General features: G+C 42.7%; 2 protein-coding genes across 4 annotated transcripts in view; one reads left to right on the forward strand and one right to left on the reverse strand.

The window, feature by feature from the left end:
- The window catches only part of Map4k5 (mitogen-activated protein kinase kinase kinase kinase 5), a 92,865-nt gene extending 87,138 nt beyond the window's left edge, over positions 1-5,727 (reverse strand). Inside the window, exon 1 of one of the 2 annotated variants that reach the window (NM_001192016.2) lies at positions 5,376-5,727. In NM_001192016.2, the coding sequence (NP_001178945.1) occupies positions 5,376-5,483 (108 nt within the window). In that variant the 5' untranslated portion in view covers positions 5,484-5,727. The remainder of the gene's footprint in view (positions 1-5,375) is intronic. The other variant, XM_006240180.5, reaches the window with a different exon arrangement.
- A 205-nt stretch (positions 5,728-5,932) lies between these two features.
- The window catches only part of Atl1 (atlastin GTPase 1), a 97,807-nt gene continuing 75,910 nt past the window's right edge, over positions 5,933-27,829 (forward strand). The window contains exons 1-2 of one of the 2 annotated variants that reach the window (XM_017594227.3): positions 5,933-6,071; positions 27,391-27,578. In XM_017594227.3, coding sequence (XP_017449716.1) covers positions 27,545-27,578 — 34 coding nt within the window. In that variant the 5' untranslated portion in view covers positions 5,933-6,071; positions 27,391-27,544. The remainder of the gene's footprint in view (positions 6,072-27,390; positions 27,579-27,829) is intronic. The other variant, NM_001009831.2, reaches the window with a different exon arrangement.

Raw genomic sequence — 27,829 nt, forward strand, 5'->3', positions numbered from 1 at the left:
AATAATAATACTGATTTCATAAAAACTATTAATAAAATAATAAGTAAAATTATTAGTTTTATTATTATTGGAAGACCATCCATGCCTCCTCACTACAATCAGAGCATACGATGGCAGGAGATGGGAGAGAGCAGGTCTCAAGACTCCTGTACAGTGAATCTCCCCAGCCCTTCCTTCTGGCATCTCTAAGACTGCAGTCCCCTCAGCTCTCCTAAACACTTCCTGGGTGAAAGCTCGCTGACCTCATTCCATGTCACTTGTACTCTCCATGCATCAACGATGACTCCTAAACCTGAATCCCCAGTTCAGAGCTCCCAAGGCTGGAGTCGAATTTCCTCTTACCTAAGTGACACAGTCACTTATGAAATGTCTAAAGGGCAAACAGACCTGAACACAAAATTCACATCCCACAAAATTTGTATTTCCTGTTAACAGCACACAAAAAAAGGTCACCTAAGACAAAAACAAGCACACCAAGTGCTTTCTGTTACAGATCATGGGTATGTAAAAGAAAAAAAAAACCTTTTAAATCTGAACTCAAATTCACCTCTCTTTGGTCTCCTATACCAATATCCAAACTTACATAAGCTCTCATCCAGATTCTTCAGTAATGGTCTCTATAGTCCAACCATTCTGGATTATTTACCCTTACACCAATGAAACCTTCCTCCTAAAATACTTCCTCAGACTAAGGGAAAAACCACGTTTCTTCACGCCAACAACAAGAATTGCCAGCTTGGTTTTTCCTGCCCTCCATTACCTGGTCATCTTACTGCAAGGGACCGGGAAGGAAGACACATGCCCTGTAAGACTCATCAAGGCTTTTTGCCAGTGTCAGTTCCTGTCCCTAGGGACTGTACATACTAGAAAAAAACAGTTCTAGTTACTGCCACTTCTTTGGCTAATCTTCCCCAGTGACCCCCAAACCCCATCCCTTAATAAAGACAGAGTTGAGCATTTCTTCCATATCCGTTATGGCACTTACCAAATTATGATTGCATGCCTGTTTTCCTGACTGGATGACCTGCTCCTATTTGACAGTGTACTTGCTGTCTCAGGCCTGTGTCTCTAGACCCCAGCACAGAGTCACACTCACTATCACCATGTAATAAGCTCTTTCTTTACCATTATACGTATATTAGCATTCGTTTCAAAGGGCCTAAAGCCATTCCAGAATTCTGACCGTTGGCTTGGGGGAGAGAAAGGGAGACCTTGAACAAAAGAGGGATTCATTATAGCAGATCTAACTCATCTAGCTTCCAGAAAAACTGACAGAAATGGTAAGACTATATATGACAAAGCTTTTTATGCAAATTATGTCATTTATAATGGCAAAAGAATCTTGATGATTGGAAATAACTATTGTGAAACTTCATCATGGCTGACATTATAACACAATAGAAGTCATTTCAGAAACAGATTCACTTAAAAACATTTAGGAAAAGGCCTGAGAAACACCTATTATTATTAGCAGTATTTCTCTTTCTTAAAGATATATTTATTTGATGTATATGAGTACACTGTAGCTGTCTTCAGACACACCAGAAGAGGGCATCAGATCCCATTACAGATGGTTGTGAGCCACCATGTGGTTGCTGGGATTTGAACTCAGGACCTCTGGAAGAGCAGTCAGTGCTCTTAACCCCTGAGCCATCTCTCCAGTCCTATTAGCAGTATTTCTTACATCTGGGCAATATCACTAAACAAGTATTTCCCGTTTTCTATAATACAGCTGTAGGTTGTTGTCCTGGAACTAAGCGGGTCACCCTTGGATAATCAATCAGAGTTGAAGAGAAGCACATGGTCCCTACTCTAGATTTACATCCTATAAAAGGTGAAGAGATCTTAGAATGTCTCTGGACACCAGTCTGGGAGCAGTTTGGTATAAAATGGCAGAGGTGCTCACTGTGAACCATGATAATGACTTGAAGCTGCTTTGTGAACAGGAGGTGGGGGAGACACTTTATCTAGATTTCCCCTTCCTTAGTAAGTGTTAAATCTTACAAGCAGGATCTGCCCAGCTGGAACTCAGTCCTTCATCCATCACCCACCACATTCTTCTCTTTCGTGCTTGCCTGTCCACCATCATCTCCCGCTCTGCTCTCAAAGATCCCTCCACTTCCTGGATCCTTATATTCCCTCCTTTCAAGCCTTTAAGATGGACTCTACCTCTTGGGAAAGGAAGGAGACTCCCAGGAGACTGTGTGTTTACAGAGTGTGAAAATTACAAAGACTCTCGAGGCCAGGGCCTCTTTAAGGTCACTACGTCATAATATAGCCCAGGCATAAAACAAACCGGGATGGACGGGGAAGAGGCGAAGAGGCGACGCTCTTTCTCACTAATTAGTTTGCATCACGGAGGAAAACACTTCTAACGTGCCCCAGAATTCTCAGTCTCTTAACAACGCAGAGTTTTTAAAAATATAATCAATCTGCTTTTAAAAAAATTCCAACGTTTCATGTTCTAGGCATACTAAGGAGTAAGTATAAACTCACAAAATTCCACAGGACTTAGATCACTGATAATAAATACACTATGAAACAGCTTTTCAGAAATGGTTTCCCAGAGAACTCAAGTTATTGAAATGTTTAATAAAAACAGACATGTAGCTATTGTTAAAAAAAAAAAAAACTGCAGGGATACACAGAGAATTAAATACAAGCACTGTTGTGATGTCAAAATTAAGTGCTCAGACAACTAGGTGACAGAATCACCTAGAGCCCTTTGTCACTTTGTCAACCTCTTAGGAATCATTTACTCCATGCCCTGCCTAGTTCTAGGCGTTAGGATACAACACGATGGGGGTGGGGTGGGGGGTGTAAAAATCTGTCTGCAGAGTATTTATAATGCTGGACAAAACAGACACGGAAAAAAAATAAATAAAGCACTGTGCTAGACTGCAGTAAGTACAATGATGGTCAGGTACGTCTAAGGGGAAGGAAGCAAGACACTGTCTGGGAAGAGATACTGAACAGAGGAAGTAGCAAGAACAAAGACTGCAAAGTGGGAAGATGCTTACTGTTAAGGAAAGCCTGCCGGCCAGCGTGGTTAGAGCAGAAGGGAGAGGGAGAGTGGTGGGTGAAGTTAGAGGTCTGGGTGAGGGGCTGGGGCTTCTGACAACTGAGTATTGCTTTCCTAGGCAGCAATGGTGGCCACAGGTGGAGAACAGGGAGGGAGGAGATCCCAGGTAATTAGAACACACCACACAGAAGAAAGGCTGTGGGACACAGAGGCTGGCTTAGCCCACAAGGAGTCCACATAATAAAGTGAGCTTGATTGTGAAAGGTAGGAGGTGAGGGTGGGCTGGGAAGCATTTAGCCTCTGACTTGTCTGTTGTGTTGTAGAAGTGTGAGCAGCAGGACGGGGAAGCACAGGTAAGAAGTGGGCAGTCGGGGCTGGGGATTTAGCTCAGTGGTAGAGCGCTTACCTAGGAAGCGCAAGGCCCTGGGTTCAGTCCCCAGCTCCGGGGGAAAAAAAAAAAAAAAGAAGCGGGCAGTCAGCTGTCCTTTTAACGTAAACATTGCTTTCCTAGGGAAGGATTCCTACTTCCAGGGAGCTGCTCTGGTTGTTACTCTGTGAAGAAAACCGTGGAGGTCTTGGCAACATCCTTGTGGGGGAAATATTCCCTTTAAATTTTCCTTAGTAGGGGGAAAAGGGGTAGGGTGGAACAAGAACTAGAATTTAGAGTATTGTATAATTACCATGAACGGAACTGAACTGGTCTAACTTACAGTGAATCATAAGACAAAGATGATTTAAAATGGGACCAAGAAGGCAAACAGGAGTTTCTTTTTTTAAAGAGCAAGCATTTCCTAAAATGGGTGATGAGCAAATAAACAAGTTTGTGCTAACGACCACTAATTTTATATTAGGAAGGGGATTCCCTTATAACTGAGTACTTTGCATCAAAGGCACTCAAGGCCAGAGTAAGGACCTTGCTCACTGTTGCACAGCTCTGTTTCTAGAACAGTGTCTGGTTGGGCCCAAGTGCCTGATCTTATGAGGTAAAAAGCCTACCCAGAGCCCTCCCCTCAGAATCAAACACCCCAAGGGACTACTACTAGCAAAAACTCACTCAAAAACAAGCAGAGAAAAGAGATGTTTTTCCTTGCATAGCACCTGTGCAAATCAACATACTTCAGTGGAATCAAGCGATTACTCATGAGACACTTAGGGCTCGATGCAGACTGCTGTTTGGAACGTACTGATACATAGGTCAAAATATCAAGCTGCTGCAAGAGGGAAATACGCTTTTTTCTTAATACCCATAAGGAACTGCACTAACTCTGCCCCTTTGGAACAAAGAACAAAAGCCACAAGGGAATATTGAACAGTGTCTTCCTCTGAACCCTTCAAAAACTTAGCCGATTTAAGAAATTGGTTTGCTTTGCTATGGCATTTTTTTAAATTGTTGTTTTTTTTGTTGTTGTTGTTGTGTAATGGCAGATTACATATTTATTATTTGTCTTAATATAAGAGACCAGTAAAAAGGATAGCAGCAATTATCCACTCATGATTATGGAATACTATAAATCCCAAAGAAAGGAATTTACTGGAGTCGGAAAACCCCATTAAGTCATACTCATTATTATCTTTTTTTTTTTTTTTCTTCGGAGCTGGGGACCGAACCCAGGGCCTTGCGTTTGCTAGGCAAGCGCTCTACCACTGAGCTAAATTCCCAACCCCTATACTCATTATTATCAACCAGATACAAATGCTTAAACTTCTGCCAGGTGAAAAACATCTTTCTTTGAATTTGTTTAAACTTAATTACACTTTGTTTATTTACTGGGGTTTTTTTTTTTGGGGGGAGGGGGGTGGAGGTCAGGCGACAACTTGCTTCCACCACCGGGAGAATCCGGGGACCGTTCTAGGGACCTAAGGCTTGGCTCTAAGGGCCTTTATATCCAGAGCCAGCTCACCGGGTCCTCAAAGACATCTTCCTACAGGCCGTCATGTTTACACACAAATCCTTTTACTCCAGAACCAGATTACTTAGAGTTACAATTTAGAGCTCGGTTCCACAGAGATTTTTAAAGTCAAGTTCACCCATAACAATAATTTAGAGTGCAAATGCCTAGATTTACAATATTCTTTCCTATCTACAGCCTTCCGCGGAGCATTTTTTTTTTTCTCCACGTTAACACCAGAACATCCTTCAGAGTAACTTCAATACCATAAGTACGCCTTAAAACCACAAAAAAGCTCAGCGGTGGTTTGGAAGGTGCGGTTAAGTCTGCCGGTCGGTAGCGTTAGAATCGATGGGGAACCCAGGGTGCTCGGAACGCAGCCGCGGGGTCCGGGCCACTTCCTGGCCGGACTCTGTGGTCCGGCGCATCCCGGGGACGCCCCAAGCTTGCAGGCCGGGCCTCACCTTGTACACGTCCCCGTAGGTGCCGCTGCCGACCCTCTGCACCAGTTCGTAGTCGTGCTGCGGGTTCCGTCTCAGGATGTCGGCGGCAGGCCTCAGAGGGGCCTCCATCTTCGCTGCGCCCAGCCCGGGGCTCTGCCTGTGGCACCCGTATCCCGCTAACGAGGGTGCGCGGCGCTTCCCAACATGGAGCCTCAGCCCGCAGCTGCGCCTGCACCGGCGAGAGCGAGCGCGGGGGCGTCACGGGGCGCGACCCCGGCAGCCTCCGGGCCTCCTTGGCCCCGCCAGGCCCCGCGCGGGCCGTACCGAAGAGGCTGTTCCTTCCTTGTTGAGCGCCGGGTCGGAGACCCGCGTCTTCTCCGAGACGGCCGTGCGCACAGTCGCTGCTGCCGCCGCACCACGTTCCCCACCCGCGGCTGCGTCACCGGGAGACACGTTCGCGGCCGGCGCGGATCGAGCCCGGCCCGCCCGAGAGCGCAGGCCGCGGGCCCAGAGTGCCGCCCTGAGGCCCGCCGAGTGCACGACACCCTCGCCGCCGCCGGCCCCGCCTCCTAGCTGCTTGCGGGGCGCCCAAGGCATTCGTGCGGCGTCTGACCCGCCCAGGCACGGCCAGGATTCGTCCAGTTGCCGGCAGGACTAGAGGAGGAGGGCCTGTGCGCAGGCCTCGGAAGCGGTGCCTCCTACTTCCATTCAGTCAAGGTAAACTGAGTCCGTCCGGGCAGGAGGTGGGGGAGTGCCGGGTTAACTAAACGCCGGCACACCCGACTGCACCGTCCTGTTCCACACACTGTTCCCGGTGGTACCAGTTCTGAGGCTGGACCGGGGTTTCCCGAGACATTTTTGAAAACCCCAATTCCTACGAAGTTCCTGTGGTTTCTGGGCATCGCCACAATATTGCATCTTTAATGGGACTAGGAGTTCTGGAGATGCTAAAGCCAAGCTAGGGACCTTTGCCTGAGTCTGGTTCCAAAGTAGGTGATCTGGGACAAAGCGTCCTTGGCAACATCTGAGTGTCCTTATCAGTCCCTGGAAGAGGGTAGGTTTTGCATTTGACACCCGAGATGTTTGTAAACCATTTTATAGCATTGTAAAGAGGATTATAAACTGTAAGATGCCTAACCATGCCCAGAATATTGGGCAGGAGTTGTGAGAAGTGATTTGGTTAATGTTTTGGTCTGTTTTGTGATTTGAGTCCCAATCTTGTTCTTAACGTAGAAATGAAGTCACCAATTTTATGTATATAGGTAAAGTTATTTCTAGAGTCCTGCAGAGATTTTCAGTAGAAAAACTAGATAAGGACTGGAAAGATGGCTCAGTGGTTAACAACACTGGCTGTTCCTCAGAGGACCTGGGTTGATTGCCAACACCTGCATGGCAGCTCACTTCTGTTAACTCTAAGCAGGGGTCCAGAGTGGGCTGGAGGAGGTCTAGCACTCTCTTCTAGCCTGTGTAGGCACCAGGTATGCATATGGTGTACAGACATACATGCAGCCAAAACACAAAGTTAAATAAAAATTTAGGAGAAATTGAAAAAATAGATAAAATTACAACAGAACAAATTTCAGGTGACACGTGACTCCAGACACAATCTAATTCTGTTTTGAGAAATATACTTCTTATAGCTAATAACTAAAGAATCCAAGTAACACCTTAACAGAATAGAGAATATATGCATTTTCTTGTGTTCCACACACAAAGAGCACTTATTTAGGGAACATAAGTAAGCCCAGACTTACATGCTCCAGGGACAAAGCCTGTGTGTGTGCTGCATTGAAAAAAAAAGGTTGAAGAACAGTTCCTTCTTTCAAAGCTTCTTGGCACTTGTTTTGGTGGGCACATATTTTTGGCTTCGATGACTCAAAATCTCTTCAACTGTTCTATTGGTATCTTAGTACTTGTTTACTGTCATGGATTTATGTTGATCATGTAGTCAAAACCACCTTATCCACTCTGCGACTAGGGCCATTGTGGAACATTCATGGGTTGAAGGCTTTCACCACAATGGCCCCAGGATAGTCAAGTCAACTTGGAGGGTGGGTGTTGTGTAAGGGGAGAACAGCCTTCCAAGTTTAGAGTCAAAAAGGGACCATTGATCCTTTGTCTAGTGTGAGCTGTATTTGTTCTTTTTTTTTTTTTCTTCTTTTTTTCGGAGCTGGGGACCGAACCCAGGGCCTTGCCTAGCAAGCGCTCTACCACTGAGCTAAATCCCCAACCCCTATATTTGTTCTTATTTATACCTGCATTATCCCGTAGAGAGTTTGCAACAGCTCAGACAAAATACTTAGTTTTACACAAGATAAAAATAAGTGAGAGGAAACTGCATAAGATTTGAAAGGGGGGAAACAGGAAACCAGAACAATGCAACCAAAAAAAAAAATAGAGAGAGAGAGAGAGAGAGAGAGAGAGAGAGACCAAAGAAGATTTGAGGGTGGGTTTTCTTTGTTTGTTTGCTTTTGAGAGAACGATGAACAAATGGAGGCATATCTAGAGAGCCATATCTCTTCCTGATGCTACAACCTCAGAGAAATCTCCCTCCTGAGCCTTCACGGAGTGGAAAACTGAGTACCCAGTTTATGACAAAGATAAATATCCTCTGACAACCCTCCAAGTATATTATTGTAGAAACATATTGTTTAAAATGGATTAGGTAATAGAAAGTTTGAGGTCACCAGTGAAGATAATTTATGTTGCCAGCAGCAGCAGATCCATATGCTCTGACCATCAACCCAAAAGTGGACAGCCTGGAAAGACAAGTCTGTGTGGTGGTGGAAAACAGTGTCTGCTACAGTCATCGTCTCACTAGTACCTCAGATGATACAAACTGTGTCTGCTACAGTCATCGTCTCACTAGTGCCACAGATGATGCACACAGTGTCTGCTACAGTCATCGTCTCACTAGTGCCTCAGATGATGCACACAGTGTTTGCTACAGTCATCGTCTCACTAGTGCCACAGATGATGCACACAGTGTCTGCTACAGTCATTGTCTCACTAGTGCCTCAGATGATGCACACAGGAAGACATTTGCTTTACACACACTTCAAAGGAATTTCAAAGATTTTTTTCAGAACTAGCTGAGTTAATTTTAACAAGGTCAGTGACTTAAGTTGGTAAGGAAATTCAAATTCAATTTACTTATAAACTATGAGTAGGCTTAATTTATATCTTAAACAATTAAGCATATAATTTCAAGGTTGAAAGTTATAATTGTAAGTCAGCATAGCTAACCTTGAAAGAACTCTTACAATTGCTCAGTTTCATAATGACAAGTCTTGGAATAAGAAGAAACATGACTTAATAGGTATGTCACTCAAAACATACATATGTATACAATAATGCTTAGCAAGGAAATGCTTTTCAGCTTTTAAAAATTTAATTTTGATACAATTTATTTATTTTGGGAGGCAGTGCTAATGCCATGGTCTGTGTGTGTGTGTGTGTGTGCGTGTTTTGGAGGACAGCTGTGGGAGGACTCTGACTTTCCAGTATGTAGATCAAACTCAGGCCATCAGGTGGAGGCAGCAGCCTGTATAAGCTGTGAGGTCTTACCAGCCCTATTTTATTTTCCAGCTTTTTGCTCTTTTCCATAACAAAGGTTAGTGGTTTGTTATGCTTTCCTCCTCCTTTAATCTTCCTCACTAAAGTGCTAGTTGGGATTGGTGATCTCTACAGTCAACTTTAATTGTAGCTGAGACTAAATGACAACAAAAATCAAGGCCCTGAAATCTTTTATGTTTTATGTAGCCTAGGTTCAAAATTTATTATCCAAGCAAACCTATCTAGTTGAAATCATAAAATCAGGTCTCTAAATATGGAGGTGTATGCCTTTAATTCCTGTACTTGGGAGGCAGAGGTAAGGGCTACACAGCTGTAAAAGGAATAATTCCAAGATTTCTGTCTGTTAGGCTGTACAGGCACTGAAGGGGATGGTTTGGGGTCCTGTGCCAGGGCTTGGGTCATTTGAGCAGATAGAAGTAAGGATAGAAGTCTTGAGTATGAGTTAGACTTTCAGGAGAGCCCAGTTGGAGACATTATAGCCTGGGCTTGGATGAAAAAGTTCACAACCTTGAAGATGTTGTAGAGTCTTGCCACACACTCGCCTAGAATTGAGATGTGTGTTGACTTGAACATCTGCCCGTCCACATGGGTTATTTGAAGCTACCACATAATGATGGTGATCTTACTTTTAAAAAAATTCTGTTCTAAAATGCCATGTTTAAGGAAAGTTATAAAACAAAGGATTTTATTTGGTGTATAGTTTTAGGAGGTTAGAGTCCATTATGGTGTCATGAAGGAACAACTGAGAGCTCACATCTTGAGCCACAACAACCAGGCAGAAAGAATTACATGAGTCGTTTGAAACATGAAAGCCCACACCCAGTGACATACGTTCTTCATACCTCCTAATCCTTCCCATATAGTTTCACTAACTGGAGACAAAGTAGTCAAACATACGGACCTATGGGGGGCCATTTTCATTCAAACCACCACAATGGCTTACAGTCCACCACGGAAGTGCCAGAATCCTCCCATACATGGTAAAGGACAGACTCTTTAGGTTCAGGAAGATAAAAATGTTGGACTTTGTTTTAGATATAAAGTGTATTTCCAAATGCTGAGGTATGAAAGGTCTTATTCATAGCTGGTAGATCATCTAGTCATTAGTGATTGACTCATGAGGGCTCTGACCTAAGTGATGGCTTGATTTATTGATAGTGGCAAAATCTGAATGAACATTTGGGAATGTTGGAAACTGCAGAAAGTGGGACTTCTTTAGGGGAAAAAGGTCACAGGGGATATTCCTTTGAAGGATATTTTTGTGCCCAATCCCCTACTCTGTTTCTCTTTCCTTCCTGACTGTTTTGAGGGGAGCAGCTTTGCTTTATTGGGCCCTTCTGCCTTAATACTTCCCCTTACCACACAACCAGAAACTATGGGACCTGTTGACAGACCACAGCTTATAACCTCTAAATGTTAAGTTTTAAGTGGTTTCTGTTCTGTGTTTTGTCACAATAATGGAAAGAAGACTGATATATGCTCCACTGTGTGCATCCTGCAGTTATGCTCTGTGCATACCTCTGTGCATATGCTCCTCCAGGAGGGCCTGTAGAATTTATCCAACCAAGACATCGAGTGAAGGAGAACAGAGAGATCCTTTCCACCTTCACTAGTAACTGTCCTCAGTAGGTTGGAGATGATGTTGCCACAGTAACACAGAAAGATTCTTGCAGAGGCCAGAAGACGTAGCAATCAAACACATGCTGCGTACAGTTACTAACTATAGTTATTGTTGATAACCCTCAAGAAGAAGTGATACTCAAGTATTTTTGACTAGAAGAGATTGGGATGGTGGCCTATTGAACCTCAGATCTATGGAATAAATGAAACCATGGACTACTTAAGTAGCTACCCATAGCTACTTGATATATGTAAGTGGGAGAATTCTAGGAATGGTGAGCAGAAAAGGAACTGGAATCTATTATAGTATGAAAGAGAGCATTATCTAACATCTGGTGGTAAGCCAGTTCTTAAACATGGAATCCCTTAAATAAGGGGTGGGGTGCAGGTTTCTTCGAGGAAGGCTGCCTATGTTTACATTTAATGATTGCCCCTTACCTGTGGCAATTTCCAAAGAGACCTGCAACCTTTCACCAGGATGAATATGAATTGAGGAATATGAAATTCCCAGACAGTCTAGAGGGTAATGGCCTGAACAGCACCCCTACAGCATCATTGTTAACACCCCAGTACTCCAGTGATCTCAGTAGAAACTGAAGGAAGTCAGATGCAGTCCAGGCTAGGGTATCGTTCATGAGACATCTAGAAGTAAAGATAAATGCTGAGGCTATTTTCCCAGTTCCAAAATGTATGTGAGAATGGGCACAGCACACCGAGGAGACTCAGAAGAGGCTCATGAATGTCAATGGAGGGATGTGAAATTGGAGGACTGATAGGCCTAGTGTGACCCCTGTGCCTACAGGAGAAAATCAAGTTAAACCTTATCACCCAGAAAATTAGCTATGTGTAACTGTTAAAGACTGGAAAGACATTAGTGCAGTTGTTAAAAGTCTGAGAAATGGGACTGGAAGGATGGGTCAGAGGATAAGGACACTCACTGCTCTTTCAGAGGACCACGTTTGTTCAGAGGACCCATGGTAACTCACCATCTCTAACTCTAGTTCCAGAGGACCCAACACTTACTTCTGACCATTGCAGTCACCATGCATGCAGGCAAAATACACATTTAAAAAATCTTTAAAAAATTAAATCTGAGAGATAGAGAGGTTCAGTAGAGTCTTAATCCATTTTATGTTGTTATAACACCACAGACTGCAAATTCATTATCTCTCAGTTCTGAAGGTTAGACAGTCCAATATCAAGATGCTTGATATTGGCATTCTGGTTATATTATCACTTAGGAAAAGGCAGCAGAACAAGAACTTGCTAATGTGAAATAGGTAGATGAAGGAAACTCTTCAGTAAAGAATGTAGGAGGGTCCAGTCTTCCTGACCTAATCATCCCTTAAAGGAGCCTTGTTTTGACATGGTTACAATAGGGGTTAAGTCTCCAACATATTAACTTTGGTGGACACATTCAAACCATCTCAAATAGACAAATTAGCTTGGAGATGTTTGTGAATTATAAAAAAAAAAATCACCAATTTCAGGGAAATACCTCTGTAGACAAAGCATTTGCTGAGCAAGGGTGACACCCTTAGTTCAGGTCCCCAGCACCCATCTGAAAGCCAAGTGTGGTGGCATCACCTGTAGCCCCTGCACTAGAAATGCAGAGTAGAAGACCTCAGGGACTTTCTGGCCAGCCAGTCGAGTTGAAACGGTGAGCCTGGGGCTGAGGGAGAATCCTTGCTTCAAAGAAATAAAAACGTAGAGAAGCAATTGAGGAAGTCATTGTCAATTCCTGGCCTCTACATGCACACACAAGAGTGAGCACACATAGGGAAGCTTACTTGTACATGTGCATACTTGGGTAAAACACACACACACACACACACACATACACACACACACACACACACACACACACACACACACACAGAAGAACTGTCAATTAAATGTTTATGCCAATTAATTTGTTATTCTGCATCTAGGACCTTAACTAGAGCCAATAAACTTAGCTTGGTAGCCTGAACTCAGCTGCTGACTTGAAGCCCAAAATGTAGCCTTTTCAGTTCCGGTTAGCTAGGATAATCTGAAGCATTTGCCTTCCTGAGGCTGTGATAGGCTTTTCAGTGCAGCAACACAGTATAATTCTAGACTGACCTTTGTTTCCTTGCTATCAAGAAGAACACCATTGGCAGTCTATCATTTTGATTCCATTTTAGAAAAATGGGACCGAGGAATGAGAAGTAGCTACCAGCCTACATACTTTAGGAAGACTATTCAGGCAGATGTGATCACATACATACAGTGATGGATATTAGGGACTTAAGACAGGACATCCATAAGTCCAGGAGTTTGGGACTACACTGGGCAAAGTATATTAACTCATCCCTTAAAACAAAACCAAAATATCCTTGTACCAGAGGATGAGACATAAATCCATGTGGTGCTAGCACCTATTGAAATGTATCCATCTCAAAGGATGAGTTGATGTGCTTAGCTGTCCTGTGTGAATTCTGAAGATGATGTACTACATTCACTGCTCTTTGATCCTTTTCCTCATATCACATGACTATCAGTTTTCATGGGAATTTGAACAAATAACAAGGCTGATGACCCATGCTATGACATATGGTGTCTTGATACTTAGGTTTTAGGACTCGGCAGACCTGATGGCAAACACAAATAGTATATAGAGTCTCTTGTAAACCCAAAATGAGAATCATAGCACTCAGGGTCCTACCCAGGATTTTGGAATATGAGCATGGCATATCTGAGATGTCTACACTACTGAAAGCCAACTTTTGGCTTGCTACCAGGCATTGGCACATATTTAACACCAGACTATAAGATACTAAGTGACAATGTGACATAAACTGGTCTTTAGGAACTGTGTGTTGTTGTCTAGTTTACTGAATTATAAATGCAGACAGCAGAATTCCATTGGAATGGAACAGTGCATACTGGAAAAGCTTGGCACGATCTGGAAGCACAGGTAGATTTCTAACAAATTTCCCTGGCATCTTCCTTTCTTTTGCCACCCCCTGAGCCTCCTTTTTTTCTCTTACATATATGCAGTCTCAGGTCAGTTAGCAGAGGAAGTACATGTACAGGCCTTGTTTATTAATAATCGGTATTCTGCATTAGCACTAATGTGAAGAAGTTTGACACTTATTTATGGCCCTATTCCACAAAGTGGAATGATGATAATGAAGAAAAATTCTCCAGTGGCACAATATTGAATAATACATTTCATTGATCTTTTTGTTAGGAAAAGAGTTGGCCTGAGTTATGAATTAATATTGATGTATGAATAGTAGGTAATAGATTGGTCAGTGACTTGGAAAGAAGATTCAAATTAAAGATGTCAGTAGATAAGGTATTGTGGATAGGTTATTAAAAATACATAGAATGTGGAAATATTTGTGAACCATACCAGACCTGAGGGTATCCACCCTGATAAGTGATTCTTCAAGATGATATGCTCTGTAGATATAAACCAGCCAGTCTCTTTGCCCAGTAAGTGAGCTACTTGCTTAGTTGCCTCATGTGACGACAAGAACTTAAGCTAAATAGTAGACTCAACAGTATGAATTTCTGTTTGCCAAGTATAACTTAGTTTTTGCCATTGTGGAGTGTTTAACCTACTTATGTCAGAGACCATGACAGAGACTCAAGTCTGATGTTGTTGTCTACATCAGCCACTTATCTGATAGTAATTTAATTGTACTAGATCTTTTCTATTTTGATGGGGAAGGCAATTTGCCACCACAGAAACAGATTCATATTGCACTTGGTTTATTTTTCCTGTCATAAAGCTTTGTCTTGTTAGGGTTTTACTGCTGTGAACAGACACCATGACCAAGGCAAATCTTATAAAGGACAACATTTAATTGGGGCTGGCTTACAGGTTCAGAGGTTCAGTCCATTATCATCAAGGCAGGAACTTGGCAGCATCCAGGCAGGCCTGGTGCAGGAGGAACTGAGAGCTCTACATCTTCATCTGAAGGCTGCTAGCAGAATACTGGCGTCCAGACAGGTAGGATGAGGGTTTTAATGCCCATACTCACCTATTTCAACAAGACCACACCTACTCCAACAGGGTCACACCTCCTAATAGTGCCACTTCCAGGGTCAAGCATATACAAACTATCACATTCCACTCCGTGATCCCATAGGCTTATCCAAACATATGAGTGTATGTAGCTATATCAAAACATAGCATAATGCAAAATACAATTAGTCCAACTTCCAAAGTCTGCATAGTCTATAGCAGTCTCAACAAAGTTAAAAGTCCAAAGTTCAAAGTCTCTTCTGAGTTTCATCCAATCACTTAACTGTACTCACCAAAGCAAAACAGAAAACCAGCTGGGTAAACTCTGAACTTTGCATCTCCATGTCTGATGTCAAAGCAGTATTTAGATCTCCAACTCCTTTTTCATCTGTATTGACTGCAACAAACTTCTTTCTCCTGGGCTGCTTCCACTCCTGTTCTCAGCTATCCTCAGCAGTCAGCCCTAGCATCTCAAACATCTTGGGGCCTCCAAGGCAACTAACTTCAATGTTACAGCTTCATGTTTCAATGTCTGGGCTACACACATGATCTTCTGGACTCCTCCAAAGGACTGATGTCACTTCTCCACTCTTCCCTCTGTATCAGCTCAGGTTGATCCACTCCACTGCTGCTGCTGTTCTTGGTGATCATCCCATGGTACTGGTATCTCCAGTACACTGGGGTCTTCTGTTACAATTAGGCTTCACTCATAGGCTCTGTAATGGTGCCAAGCCTCAAACTCTTTGCATGACCCCTTCAGTCCCGCCACTGCAACTGCAGTGTCAACTGCAACTGGGGCCACACCTTTAGCAATGGCCTTCCATGGGCTCTTGCAGCGCCAAGCCTCAGCTGTTCTTCATGACACCTTCATGCCTTCAAAACCAGTACCACCTGGGTGACTCTCACACATTACCACTTACAGCTGCAGCACGAGGTACAACCTTGGCTATTTCTGGAATACAGCTTCTTTGTGCTCTCAGAAAACACTTCCCAGAATATTTCACCTTAGTGATGCTGGTCTCTTCTTAATCCCCGCTAATGTCTGAGCTCCAGCTCACCAGCATCAATTGTCCCAGTACTCCCTTCTATTCTATTAAAGCCAGAGCCAAATGACTCAAACTGCTGAATTCTGCTGCTTGCTGTGGCTGAAATATGCCCCCACCTTGTTCTATTAATTTATCAGTGCTGGGATTAAAGGTGTGTACCTCCACACCTGGACTTAAGCTCTTCTTCACCTAGAACTTGCTCTGTCCCAGGCTGGCCTTAAATTAGAGATGTGTTTGGCTTTATCTCCAGGGATTAAAGTTGTTACCTCCATGCCTTGATCTAAATTTAGCTGGGTAGGATCTTGCTCCAAAGTTTTATTCCCTTAATCTGATAACTCCTAGAACATAGGATTCAGCTCCATTTACTTCCTGATACCCTTATAATATTTAAAACATATTTTATATTTTTTCTTTCTAAATTTGCTCTGCTTGTTCAAAATGCTCTTCATGAATCTTAACCAGAGAACAAAGTCTATGCTGGACTTTTCTGAGCCTTCCTTTGTCAATGCAATTAACCTGAGTCTGTTCACCTTAGCCTCAGGCAGATTCTTTGCCAAAAGCAGCCACATTCCTCACCAAAATATCTCAAGAACAGTCTCTTGGCCACATACTAAAATTCTTGTCATCTGAAACCTCTAGAACCAGGCTTCCATAGTTCATATCACCCTTAGAAACAAAGTCTTCCTTATTCCTACTAGAGTGGTCCATTAAACCCTGCTTAAAGCATAGCATGGCTTTTCAAATCCGAAGTCCCAAAATCCACATTCTTCCAGAGAAAAGCATGGTCAGGCCTATTACAGCAATTTCCCAGTCCCTGGTACCAACTTCTGTCTTAGTTAGGTTTTACTGCTGTGAATAGACACCATGACCAATGCAACTCTTATATGGACAACATTTAATTAGGGCTGACTTACAGGTTCAGAGGTTCAGTCCATTATCATCAAGGTAGGAACATGGCATCATCCAGACAGGCATGGTACAGGAGGAGCTGAGAGTTCTACATCTTCATCTGAAGACTGCTAGCAGAATACTGGCTTCCAGAGAGCTAGGATGAAGGTCTTAAAGCCCATACCCACTGTGACACACCTCTTCCAACACCTCCTAATAGTGCCACTCCCTGGGCCATGTGATAGTAGTGTGTCTGTTCACAGCAGTAAAACCATAAGAGACCCATGAAGACATGGCAACATGGCATACAAATTAACCCATTATTCTCTTATATGCTTACATATATAACCCATGGCCTGAATTCATGGGCCTGTGAACCAAGGGGTAGAAGTATCATTGCTTTTAGATTAATTATTCCTAATAATTCTTACAGAATTTTTGTCCTTATAACTTATTCTCTGCACAATGGACTTGGTGAGTCTGAAGGCCTAACTGGCCAAGGAACAGATGCTTTCTCTCATATAAGTAAGTCACAATTTTATTAACTGGAGGAAGAAGCTACTACATAGCAGTTTTTGGTCTTCATGACACAGAACCAACAAATCAGAGAGCAGATTGTATTGGTTGCTCTTCCTGGTCCTAATTACTACAGGGAAATTGGTTGTTGTTCCACACAGAAAGTGAGAACGACTATGTCTGAAGTCCTAGGTATGCACCTTAACATTCTCATGTTAATTGAGCATGATAATGTTCGCTAGATAGAGTAGGTAGCTTGGATCACATGATAGAAGCCCCAAGTAAAGGATGGAAGAAAATGCAAATCTTGTTCTTCTTGTTGAATGCACCATCTTAGATGTTCATGTTATTCCATTAGAGGGAATTTTTTTTTATGTAAGCCATTAGAATTTGTTTTTTTTTTTGTTTTTTGTTTTTTTTCAGTTACTACTGTACTTTATTGTGTTCAACCAAATCACCATGTTACAAAAATAGCAAGCTGCCATAATTAAAAAATAAGGCTCCTCTATCCAGCACCAGATAGCATCATTTTACTTTCAAGCCTAGAAATTGCACACTTGTATATAAACCAACCGAAGATGAGGATTGAGAGTTCATCTTGGTGGATTTTTCCTTTGATGAATATGAAGTGTCCTTCCTTATCTTTTTTGATGACTTTTAATTGAAAATTGATTTTATTTGATATTAGAATGGCTACTCCAGCTTGCTTCTTCTGACCATTTGCTTGGAAAGTTGTTTTCCAGCCTTTCACTCTGAGGTAGTGTCTGTCTTTGTCTCTGAGGTGTGTTTCCTGTAGGCAGCAGAATGCAGGGTCCTCATTGCGTATCCAGTTTGTTAATCTATGTCTTTTTATTGGGGAGTTGAGGCCATTGATGTTGAGAGATATTAAGGAATAGTGATTATTGCTTCCTGTTATATTCATATTTGGATATGAGGTTATGTTTGTGTGCTTTTCTTCTCTTTGTTTTGTTGCCAAGATGATTAGTTTCTTGCTTCTTCTAGGGTATAGCTTGCCTCCCTATGTTGGGCTTTACCCTTTATTATCCTTTGTAGTGCTGGATTTGTAGAAAGATATTGTGTAAATTTGGTTTTGTCATATCTTGGTTTCTCCATCTATGTTAATTGAGAGTTTTGCAGGATACAGTAACCTGGGCTGGCATTTGTGTTCTCTTAGGGTCTGTATGACATCAGTCCAGGATCTTCTGGCCTTCATAGTTTCTGGCGAAAAGTCTGGTGTGATTCTGATAGGTCTGCCTTTATATGTTACTTGACCTTTTTCCCTTACTGCTTTTAATATTCTTTCTTTATTTTGTGCGTTTGGTGTTTTGACTATTATGTGACGGGAGGTGTTTCTTTTCTGGTCCAATCTATTTCGAGTTCTGTAGGCTTCTTGTATGCCTATGGGTATCTCTTTTTTTAGGTTAGGGAAGTTTTCTTCTATGATTTTGTTGAAGATATTTACTGGTCCTTTGAGCTGGGAGTCTTCACTCTCTTCTATACCTATTATCCTTAGGTTTGATCTTCTCATTGAGTCCTGGATTTCCTGTATGTTTTGGACCAGTAGCTTTTTCTGCTTTACATTATCTTTGACAGTTGAGTCAATGATTTCTATGGAATCTTCTGCTCCCGAGATTCTCTCTTCCATCTCTTGTATTCTGTTGGTGAAGCTTGTATCTACAGCTCCTTGTCTTTTCTTTTGATTTTCTATGTCCAGGGTTGTTTCCATGTGTTCTTTCTTGATTGCTTCTATTTCCATTTTTAATTCCTTCAACTGTTTGATTGTGTTTTCCTGGAATTCTTTCAGGGATTTTTGCGATTCCTCTCTGTAGGCTTCTACTTGTTCTCTAAGGGAGTTCTTTATGTCTTTCTTGAAGTCCTCCAGCATCATGATCAAATATGATTTTGAAACTAGATCTTGCTTTTCTGGTGTGTTTGGATATTCCATGTTTATTTTGGTGGGAGAATTGGGCTCCGATGATGCCATGTAGTCTTGGTTTCTGTTGCTTGGGTTCCTGCGCTTGCCTCTCGCCATCAGATTATCTCTAGTGTTACTTTGTTCTGCTATTTCTGACCGTGGCTAGACTGTCCTATAAGCCTGTGTGTCAGGAGTGCTGTAGACCTGTTTTCCTGTTTTCTTTCAGCCAGTTATGGGGACAGAGTGTTCTGCTTTCGGGCGTGTAGTTTTTCCTCTCTACAGGTCTTCAGCTGTTCCTGTGGGCCTGTGTCTTGAGTTCACCAGGCAGGTTTCTTGCAGGGGAAAAGTTGGTCCTACCTGCGGTTCCAAGGCTCAAGTTTGCTCGTGAGGTACTGCCTAAGTCCTCTCCGCTGTGGCAGCAACCAGGAAGATCTGCGCCGCTCTTTCCGGGAGCCTCCGTGCACCAGGGTTCCAGATGGCGTTTGGTGTTTTCCTCTGGCGTCTGGATGTGCACAGAGTGCAGTCTCTTCTTGTTTCCCAGGCGTGCCCGCCTCTCTGAAGGTTTAGCTCTCCCTCCCACGGGATTTGGGTGCAGAGAACTGTTTATCCGGTCTGTTTCCTTCAGGTTCCGGCGGTGTCTCAGGCGCAGGGGTCCTGCCACTCCTGGGCCCTCCCCTACGGGAACCCAGAGGCCTTATACAGTTGCCTCTTGGGCCAGGGATGTGGGCAGGGGTGGGCAATGTTGGTGGTCTCCTCCGCTCTGCAGCCTCAGGAGTGCCCACCTGATCAGGTGGTGAGGTCTCTCTCCCACGGGGTTTGGGAGCAGAGAGCTGCTGCGGGCCGGGATCCGCGGGTGTGGGACTTCCTAGAATTTGTTTTACACAGCCCTAACAAATATAATCCATATGTTGAACTGATCAGTTAACCACCAAGGTCAACCTAGTTCATGTGAGAGCTTGTAAGCCTTTGTGAAATACGTGCAAAAGCATGCTAATACCTCTTCAAACTGCTTGTTACAGACTCATTTATACAATACAGAGGCAAGCAGCAGTTGGGTACCAGTGATGGGAAAACTAAATTAGGAAGGACTTTATTTATGATGAGGTAAAATGAGTGTGAATAGTACAAATAGAAGAAAAATTAATTGAGGATACAGAGAAAACAGTTTAAATATTAAGATTTTTTTGAGATATAAGAGCTTTACCTCAAAGTTTATTGATGTAGCATGTATCAGTATTTTTTTCCTTCTGACTAAATAGTATTTCATTGTATGAATAGCTCACATTTTGCCTACCCACTAGTTATTTGGCATTTCCCATATGTTTTAGTTGGGTTTTGTTGCTGTGAAAAGGCACCATGACCACAATAACTCTTATAAAAGAAAACATTTAACTGGGGCTGGCTTACAGTTTAGAGATTTAGTCCATTATCATCATGGAGGGAAGCATAGCACTGTACAGGCAGACATGGTGCTGGAGAGGTAGCTGAACATTCTACATCTGCATGGGCAGACACCAAGGAGATAGAGTGACACTGGGCCTGGCTTGAGTTTCTAAAACCTCAAAGCCCAACCTAGTGACAAACTTTCACCAATAGTGCTGAGGACTCCCACAAGGCCACAAGTCCTAATCCTTTCAAATAATGTCACTCTTTATGAGCCTATGGGGGCTGTTTTCATTCTGTTTTCATTCAAACCACTACAGGTGGCTTTTGTTTTTTCCATATTATTAACACTAACATTTCTAAACAAGTTTCTGTGTGAACTTCCATTGTAAATTCTTTGGGATATATACCTAGAAGGAGAATTGCTAAATCACATAGTAATCCTGTTTTTAGTTTGAGGAATGACCAGACTTCGTTCTCATGCTGCTGTAGCATTTTCTGTTTTCACCTGTAGTGTGTGAAGGTACCACTTTCCCTATATACTCATCAGTGCTTTATGATGTCTCTTGGTCATAGTCACCAGAGACGTTGACGGTAGTAACATTCGGTTTTGATTTGCATTTCTGTAACAACTGAAGATGTCCTACTAGCCATTTACATGTGTTCACTTGGGACATACAAAATATCTGAGAACTTCTGGCTACTTAAAATTTCAGATTATTTGTGTTTTTATTATGTCATTTTTTTTTGGTTCTTTTTTTCGGAGCTGGGGACTTATTATGTCATATTAATACCTTAGATTATACTTGAGTGTCTCAGAGTTCATTCTATCCTTCCCCTTCTACACCTTATTTAACTCTCTCTGTTATTATGTGCTTTATATCTCTTTAATCCTAGTACATACATAATTTTTAGTTCATGGATGCTAAGCAATATAAAACTAACTAAACTAAACTAAACAACAACAAAAGAATAATACAGTTCCTTGGCGGTCAGCACGTAGAAGAATGCAAATCCATCCATTCTTAACTCCTTGTACAAAACTCAAATCCAAGTGGATCACAGACCTTCACATAAAAGCAGATACACTCAAACTAATAGAAGAAAAAGTGGGGGAAGAGTCTGGAACACATGGGCACAGGGGAAAATTTCCTGAACAGAACACCAATGGCTTATGCTCTAAGATTAACAATTGACAAATGGGACCTCATAAAACTGCAAAGCTTCTGTAAGGTAAAAGACACTGTCAATAGGATAAAATGGCAACTAACAGATTGGGAAAGTCCTACATCTGATAGAGGGCTAATATCCAATATATACAAGGAACCAAAGAAATTAGACTCCAGAGAATCAAATAATGCTATTAAAGATGGATACAGAGCTAAATAAAGAGTTCTCAACTGAGAAATACTGAATGGCTGAGAAGTACCCAAAGAAATATTCAACATCCTTAGTCATCAGTGAAATGCATATTAAAACAAACCTGAGATTCCACCTCACACCAGTCAGAATGGCTAAGACCAAAAAGTCCGGTGACAGCAGATGCTGGCAAGGATGTGGAGAAAGAGGAACACTCCTCCATTGCTGGTGGGATTGCAAGCTGGTACAACCATTCTGGAAATCAGACTGGAGGTTACTCAGAAAATTGGACATAGTGCTACCTGAGGACCCAGCTATATAACTCCTGGGCATATACCCAAAAGATGCTCTAACATATAACAAGGACACATGCTCCACTATGTTCATAGCAGCCATATTTATAATAGCCAGAAGCTGGAAAGAACCCAGATGTCCTTCAACAGAGGAATGGATACAGAAAATGTGGTACATTAACCCAATGGAGTACTACTCAGCTATTAAAAACTTCATGAAATTCTTAGGCAAATGGATGGAATCAGAAAATATCATGCTGAGTGAGGTAACCCAATCACAAAAGAACACACATGATATGCACTCACTGAGAAGTAGATATTAGCCCAAAAGCTTGAATTACCCAAGATACAATTCACAGACCTCATGAAGCTCAAGAAGAAGATAGACCAAAGTGTGGATGCTTCAGTCCTTCTTAGAAGGGGGAACAAACTACTCATGGGAGGAAATACGGAGATGAAGTGTGGAGCAGAGACTGAAGGAAAGGCTATCTAGAGACTGCCCCACCTGGGGATCCATCCCATATACAGACACCAAACCCATACACTATTGCAGATGCCAAGAAGTACTTGCTAACGGGAGCCTGATGTAGCTGTCTTCTGAGAGGCTCTGTCAGAGACTGACTAATACAGATGTGGATGCTCACAGCCAACTATTGGACTGAGCATGGGGAACCCAATGCAGGAGTTAGGGGAAGGACTGAAGAAGCCAAAGGGGCTTGCAACCCTGTGGGAAGAACAATATCAACCAGACCCCCAGATCTCCCAGGGACTAAACCACCAACTAGAGAATATACATGGAATGACCCATGGCTCCAGCTGCATATGTAGCAGAGGATGGCCTTGTCTAGCATCAGTGGGAGGAGAGGTCCTTGGTCCTCTGAAGGCTTGATGCCCCAGTATAGGAGAATGCCAGGGTGGGAAGGCAGGAGTGGGTGGGTGGGGGTAGTACCCTCATAGAAACAGGGGGAGACAGGATGTGATGGGGGTTTCTGGAGGGGAAACTGAGAAAGAGGATATCATTTGAAATGTAAATAAATAAAATATCCAATTAAAAAAAAGAAAACAGTTCCTATGTTTAGTTCCTGTTGTTATATTTTTATTCATTTATTTTTTTCAGGCACTCACTTTGGCTCTGAGTTTATTTATTCAAGACTGGCCTTGGACTTGAAATCCTCATTTTTTCAGCCTCCCAAGTGATGTGTTAAGTTCACTGTTATTTTATTGATTAATCTTTACATTTATTTATTATTTAGAGGAGAGGATGTATAGAGAACAGAGAATAAGTTGTTGGAGTTGGTCTACCATGTGAGACAGGATTAGCCTAGGCTGTCAGGCTTGGCAGCAAGCGTCTACCTGCTGAACCATGCCGCTGACCTCTGCTTTTGTGTTAAGTGCAGTTTTGCAGTTGAAAGTTAGTTTCTTCCATATCTTGTACCTGATGATAGCAAAGGGCTAAAGCACAATTCTGTCCACATGCTGGTTAGTTTACTTGTTTATCTTGGGCACATGAAACTGTTGTAATAATGGTCAGAGAGCATGTACACAGGCTACTCTTGGAGGACATCAGCACCCCAGCCCTCCTGCCATTTTTCTTATCCTGTTCCCAGCTACCTCCTGTCAGCCATCTATCTCATTGCCTCCTGGTTTAGTTCTACTGTGCTTATCACGCAGATACACAGAAACATTATTTTATAGCCATTTCTACTTTATGGAAGGGTATATTATTAGTTCTTTGAGCCATCGTCCATTGAAATGGATGGAAATCGCTCATTGTTAGTTTAGAATGATTTTCCGAGTCTTTGTTTTAAGGACAACTACTGGTACACTGTGCAGTTGCATTCCGTCTTATTCAACCACTGTGCAATGTGTAAGCATTTCACTTGATTCTAGTATTTTACAATTATAGCTCCCCACATAGAACAAATAACTCTGTTTATTTTCATTTAAAGTATTTCCTTTGGGTTTATTAAGTTCATGGTTAAAAAATGAATCAAATCCAGAGCCCAGGCATGGTGGTGCACATGTTCACTCCCAGTTCTCAGGAGGCAGAGGCAGGAAGATCTCTGAGTTGGAAGCCAGGGTGGTCTACATAGTGAGTTCTGGACCAACCAGGATTGCATAATGAAACTTTGTTTCAAACTATAATATAATAAAGTAAAATAAATTTAGGCATGGCAGTGGCACATGCTTACAATGGACTATTCAGGAGTTGGAATCAGGAAAACCAGGGGTCAAGTCCAACCTGGGCTGTGAGGCAATATCCTGTCATAGGTAAACTGTTCCAGAGATGCCTACAGAAAGAAGCAGGGAACAGCGGCACTCCAGCAGCAGTGAGCACAGCCTGAAAGGAGCCAGAGCTGCCTGGAGAAATGCCTTATCCAGCTCCAGGCAGGGAAATAGGAGGGAGCACTGAAACATTTCCTTGTGCCAGAAAACAAGGAAGTGCCTAAAATAAATTAGGCAAATGTTAATTTAAAAATACAGGGGCAGAGTCAAAGAAGCTCCTTTTGGCTAAATCTAGGGAATTTTGAATATTAAAAAGCAAGCAGGGGGGTTGGGGATTTAGCTCAGTGGCAGAGCACTTGCCTAGGAAGTGCAAGGCCCTGGGTTCGGTCCCCAGCTCCAAAAAAAAAAGAACCCCCCCCCCCAAAAAAAAGCAGGCAGGCTGAAGAGATATCTCAGTGGATAAGACCACTGGCTGTGTATAACAGCCTGAGTTCAAATCTCTAGTACCCGTGAAAAATGCCAAGGAGTGCTAGAACCTATAACCCCAGTGCTAGCTCGGGGAGAGACAGGATCTCCAGGCTTTGCTAACAGCCAGCCTGTCCTAATTGGTGAGCTCCAGGTTCACTGAGGCTTTGTCACAATAGAACAAGGCATCGAGTGATAGAAAAGGACACTAGACATCCTCCTCGTACCTCTATTAGCGCGAGAGCGCGCATGTGCATGCACACACACACACACACACACACACACACACATTTTAAAAATAAGGGTGGTATTGAACAGTCTTTTAAAGAATTCATGACACCAATGATTTTTCTGTTCTGTGCTGGCTCATTTTATGTCAACTTGACACAAGCTAGAGTTAACTCAAAGGAGGGAAACTTGGGCCTGGAGAGATGGCTCAGTGGTTAAGAGTACCAACTGCTCTTCTAGAGGTTCTAAGTTCAATTCCCAGCAACCACATGGTAGCTCACAACTATCTGTAATGGGATCTCATGTCCTCTTCTGGTGTGTCTGAGGACAGCTACAGCATACCTATATACATTAAATAAATAAATCTTTGTTTTTAAAAAGAAATAATGGGGTTGGGGATTTAGCTCAATGGTAGAGCACTTGCCTAGTAAGCGCAAGGCCCTGGGTTCGGTCCCCAGCTCTGAAAAAATAGAAAAGAAAAAAAAAAAGAAAAAAGAAAAGAAAAAGAAATAACTGAGGGGAGAAAAACAATGTAAAAACAAAACAAAGAGGGAAACTCAATTGAGAAAAATGATTCTATTAGATCTGGCTATAGAGTTTTTTCTTAATTAATGATTGATAGGGGAGGACCCAGCCCATTTTGAGTGATTCTGTCTTTGATCCTGGGTTCTAAAGAATGTAATCTGGGCAAGACAGTCAGCACACCCCTCCATGACTTCTTCATCAGATCCTGCCTTCAGGTTCCTGCCCTGCTTGAGTTCCTGCTCTGACTCTCTTCAATAATGAACAGCAGTATGGAAGTCTAGTCAAATAAACCCTCCTCAACTTGCTTTCTGGTTGTGATGTTTCACTCTAGCAATAGAAGCCCTAGGACAATGACCAAGGCAACTTATGGGAGAAAGGATATATTTTGGGCTTCAGTTCTAGAGGGAGGAGTCTATTACTATCTAGGCTGGGGAGCATACTAGCAACAAATAAGAGCTCACATCTTGCAAGCAGCAAGTAAGTTCTCAAAACCTGTCCTCAATGACATTCTTCCTCCAGAAAGACCATACCTGGTAAACGTACTGTAACAGTGCCACCAACTGAAGTTCAAATGTCTAAGATTACTGAGAGATATCTCATCCAAACCATAGGGATAGTTAACATATAAGAGCTTGAGTGTGTGTGTGTGTGTGTGTGTGTGTGTGTAGATTACTGAGAGATATCTCATCCAAACCATAGGGATAGTTAACATATAAGAGCTTGAGTGTGTGTGTGTGTGTGTGTGTGTGTGTGTGTGTGTGTGTGTGTGTAGATTACTGAGATATCTCATCCAAACCATAGGGATAGTTAACATATAAAAGCTTGTGTGTGTGTGTGTGTGTGTGTGTGTGTGTGTGTGTGTGTGTGTAGCGGGGGGGGGAGAGAATGAGAACTGCTAACTGTAAAATGTAAAGAAATTATAGAATTGTTTTAATATCTCCATTTAAAATAATATAAAAATAATGCAGACAAGGATACCAGGATGTGCAGAAGTGATTTGGTGAAAAATCTTTGGGCAACAGTTGAAGACACACTATACACTTAATTATTTACTAAGGTTTTTTTGTAATGTCTAGTCTCATAGTACTTACCCATAGATTACTTCTCAAAAAGGGGGTATAGGTTTTACAAAAGTGAGGAGTTTGCTTGTTAACATGTTCTACTTAAGCAGAGACCATAGATCTAGTCTTTAAGAGGCTGGCAGTGTGTGGTTCAAAAGAATATGGGCAAGGGAAAACTGAGGAGAAAAATGGCGGTGAAAATATAGGCAGGAAGGGATAGTATCTGTAGGATGCCGACCCACCAGAAGTTTCGATAAAGAGACAGAAACATCAGAAGGAAAGAGTAAGGATGTTTGAAAAAAGCGTTCGTTGTAGTTTGCTTTTCCTTCATATTTGCCTGCAACCTTTATGGCTACCAAGGCACCTGTACCACCCAGACTATGGAGCCTGATTTTAGTTCAGTGTGTGTGTGTGTGTGTGTGTGTGTGTGTGTGTGTGTAATATTCAAACAGTCTTTACAAGTTTGGGGTAGATGTTGCAACTAGACACTGAACCAGTTACAAATTACAATGAACCTCTAGCTTACTTTGATCTAAATTGACTAATTTTAAGATCTAGTCTTGCTTAGCATACATATACAAGGAGGTAAGGTATCCTCTTTTTAAAATATGGCATTACTTAAGAAATGATGCCTGGAGGATAATGCAGAGCACTTTAATATGCCCAAATGTTGCTAGCATGTATTGGAACAGCCAAAATAATGATGTTTGTGTATTTCTGTCACCAGATTATGCTTTTAAATTCTGCGAAAGTGTGCAGGGGTGCTGTTTATTTGTGTGGTTTCTGTTGAAAACAATGCAGTATATAGTCTGTCACTGTCTTCACAGTCTGGGGGGTGGGCCAAGGTACAGAGAGGGTGTGACGCTGGTATTTGTATGAACTCCAGCTGGTGATGCTGAGCTCCGTTCATCAGCTTTCCCCTCCCTTTTCTTCCCCAGTCCTTCCCACCAGCGCCACAGCAACATCCTCAGAATCTGAGCGAACTGCGCCCAGAACGGGCACAGAGCCTCTTAACTGCCAGAAACCTGCGGGGCCCTGGAGGAGACCGCAAGAGCAGTGACAGCGCCTCGCCACACCAGTCCACAGACCGCCATGGCTAAGAGCCGCAGGGACAGAAACAGTTGGGGTAAGTAGCAATCGGTAACTTGTGCAGCCTTTACAGGGTCTGGCCCTGTGTTTTCTGCTGCTGGGTTCCAGCCTCTGCAGCCAAAGACTGCTCACGGCTCCGAGGAATCGCGCTGTCACCAGTGCTGAGCCTGGTGCAGGCCGGGCCTGAGGCTCCTTTCCCATCCTGTGCAGCCTCTTCCCAGCATTTGGACAGCACCCACCCCGTTGCTCCTGCGACTCTGGGCTCCGCCCTAGAGATAGATTGAAAGG

The sequence above is a fragment of the Rattus norvegicus genome, chromosome 6 (assembly GCF_036323735.1).
Source record: "Rattus norvegicus strain BN/NHsdMcwi chromosome 6, GRCr8, whole genome shotgun sequence".
In the NCBI taxonomy this organism is placed as follows: Eukaryota; Metazoa; Chordata; class Mammalia; order Rodentia; family Muridae; genus Rattus; species Rattus norvegicus.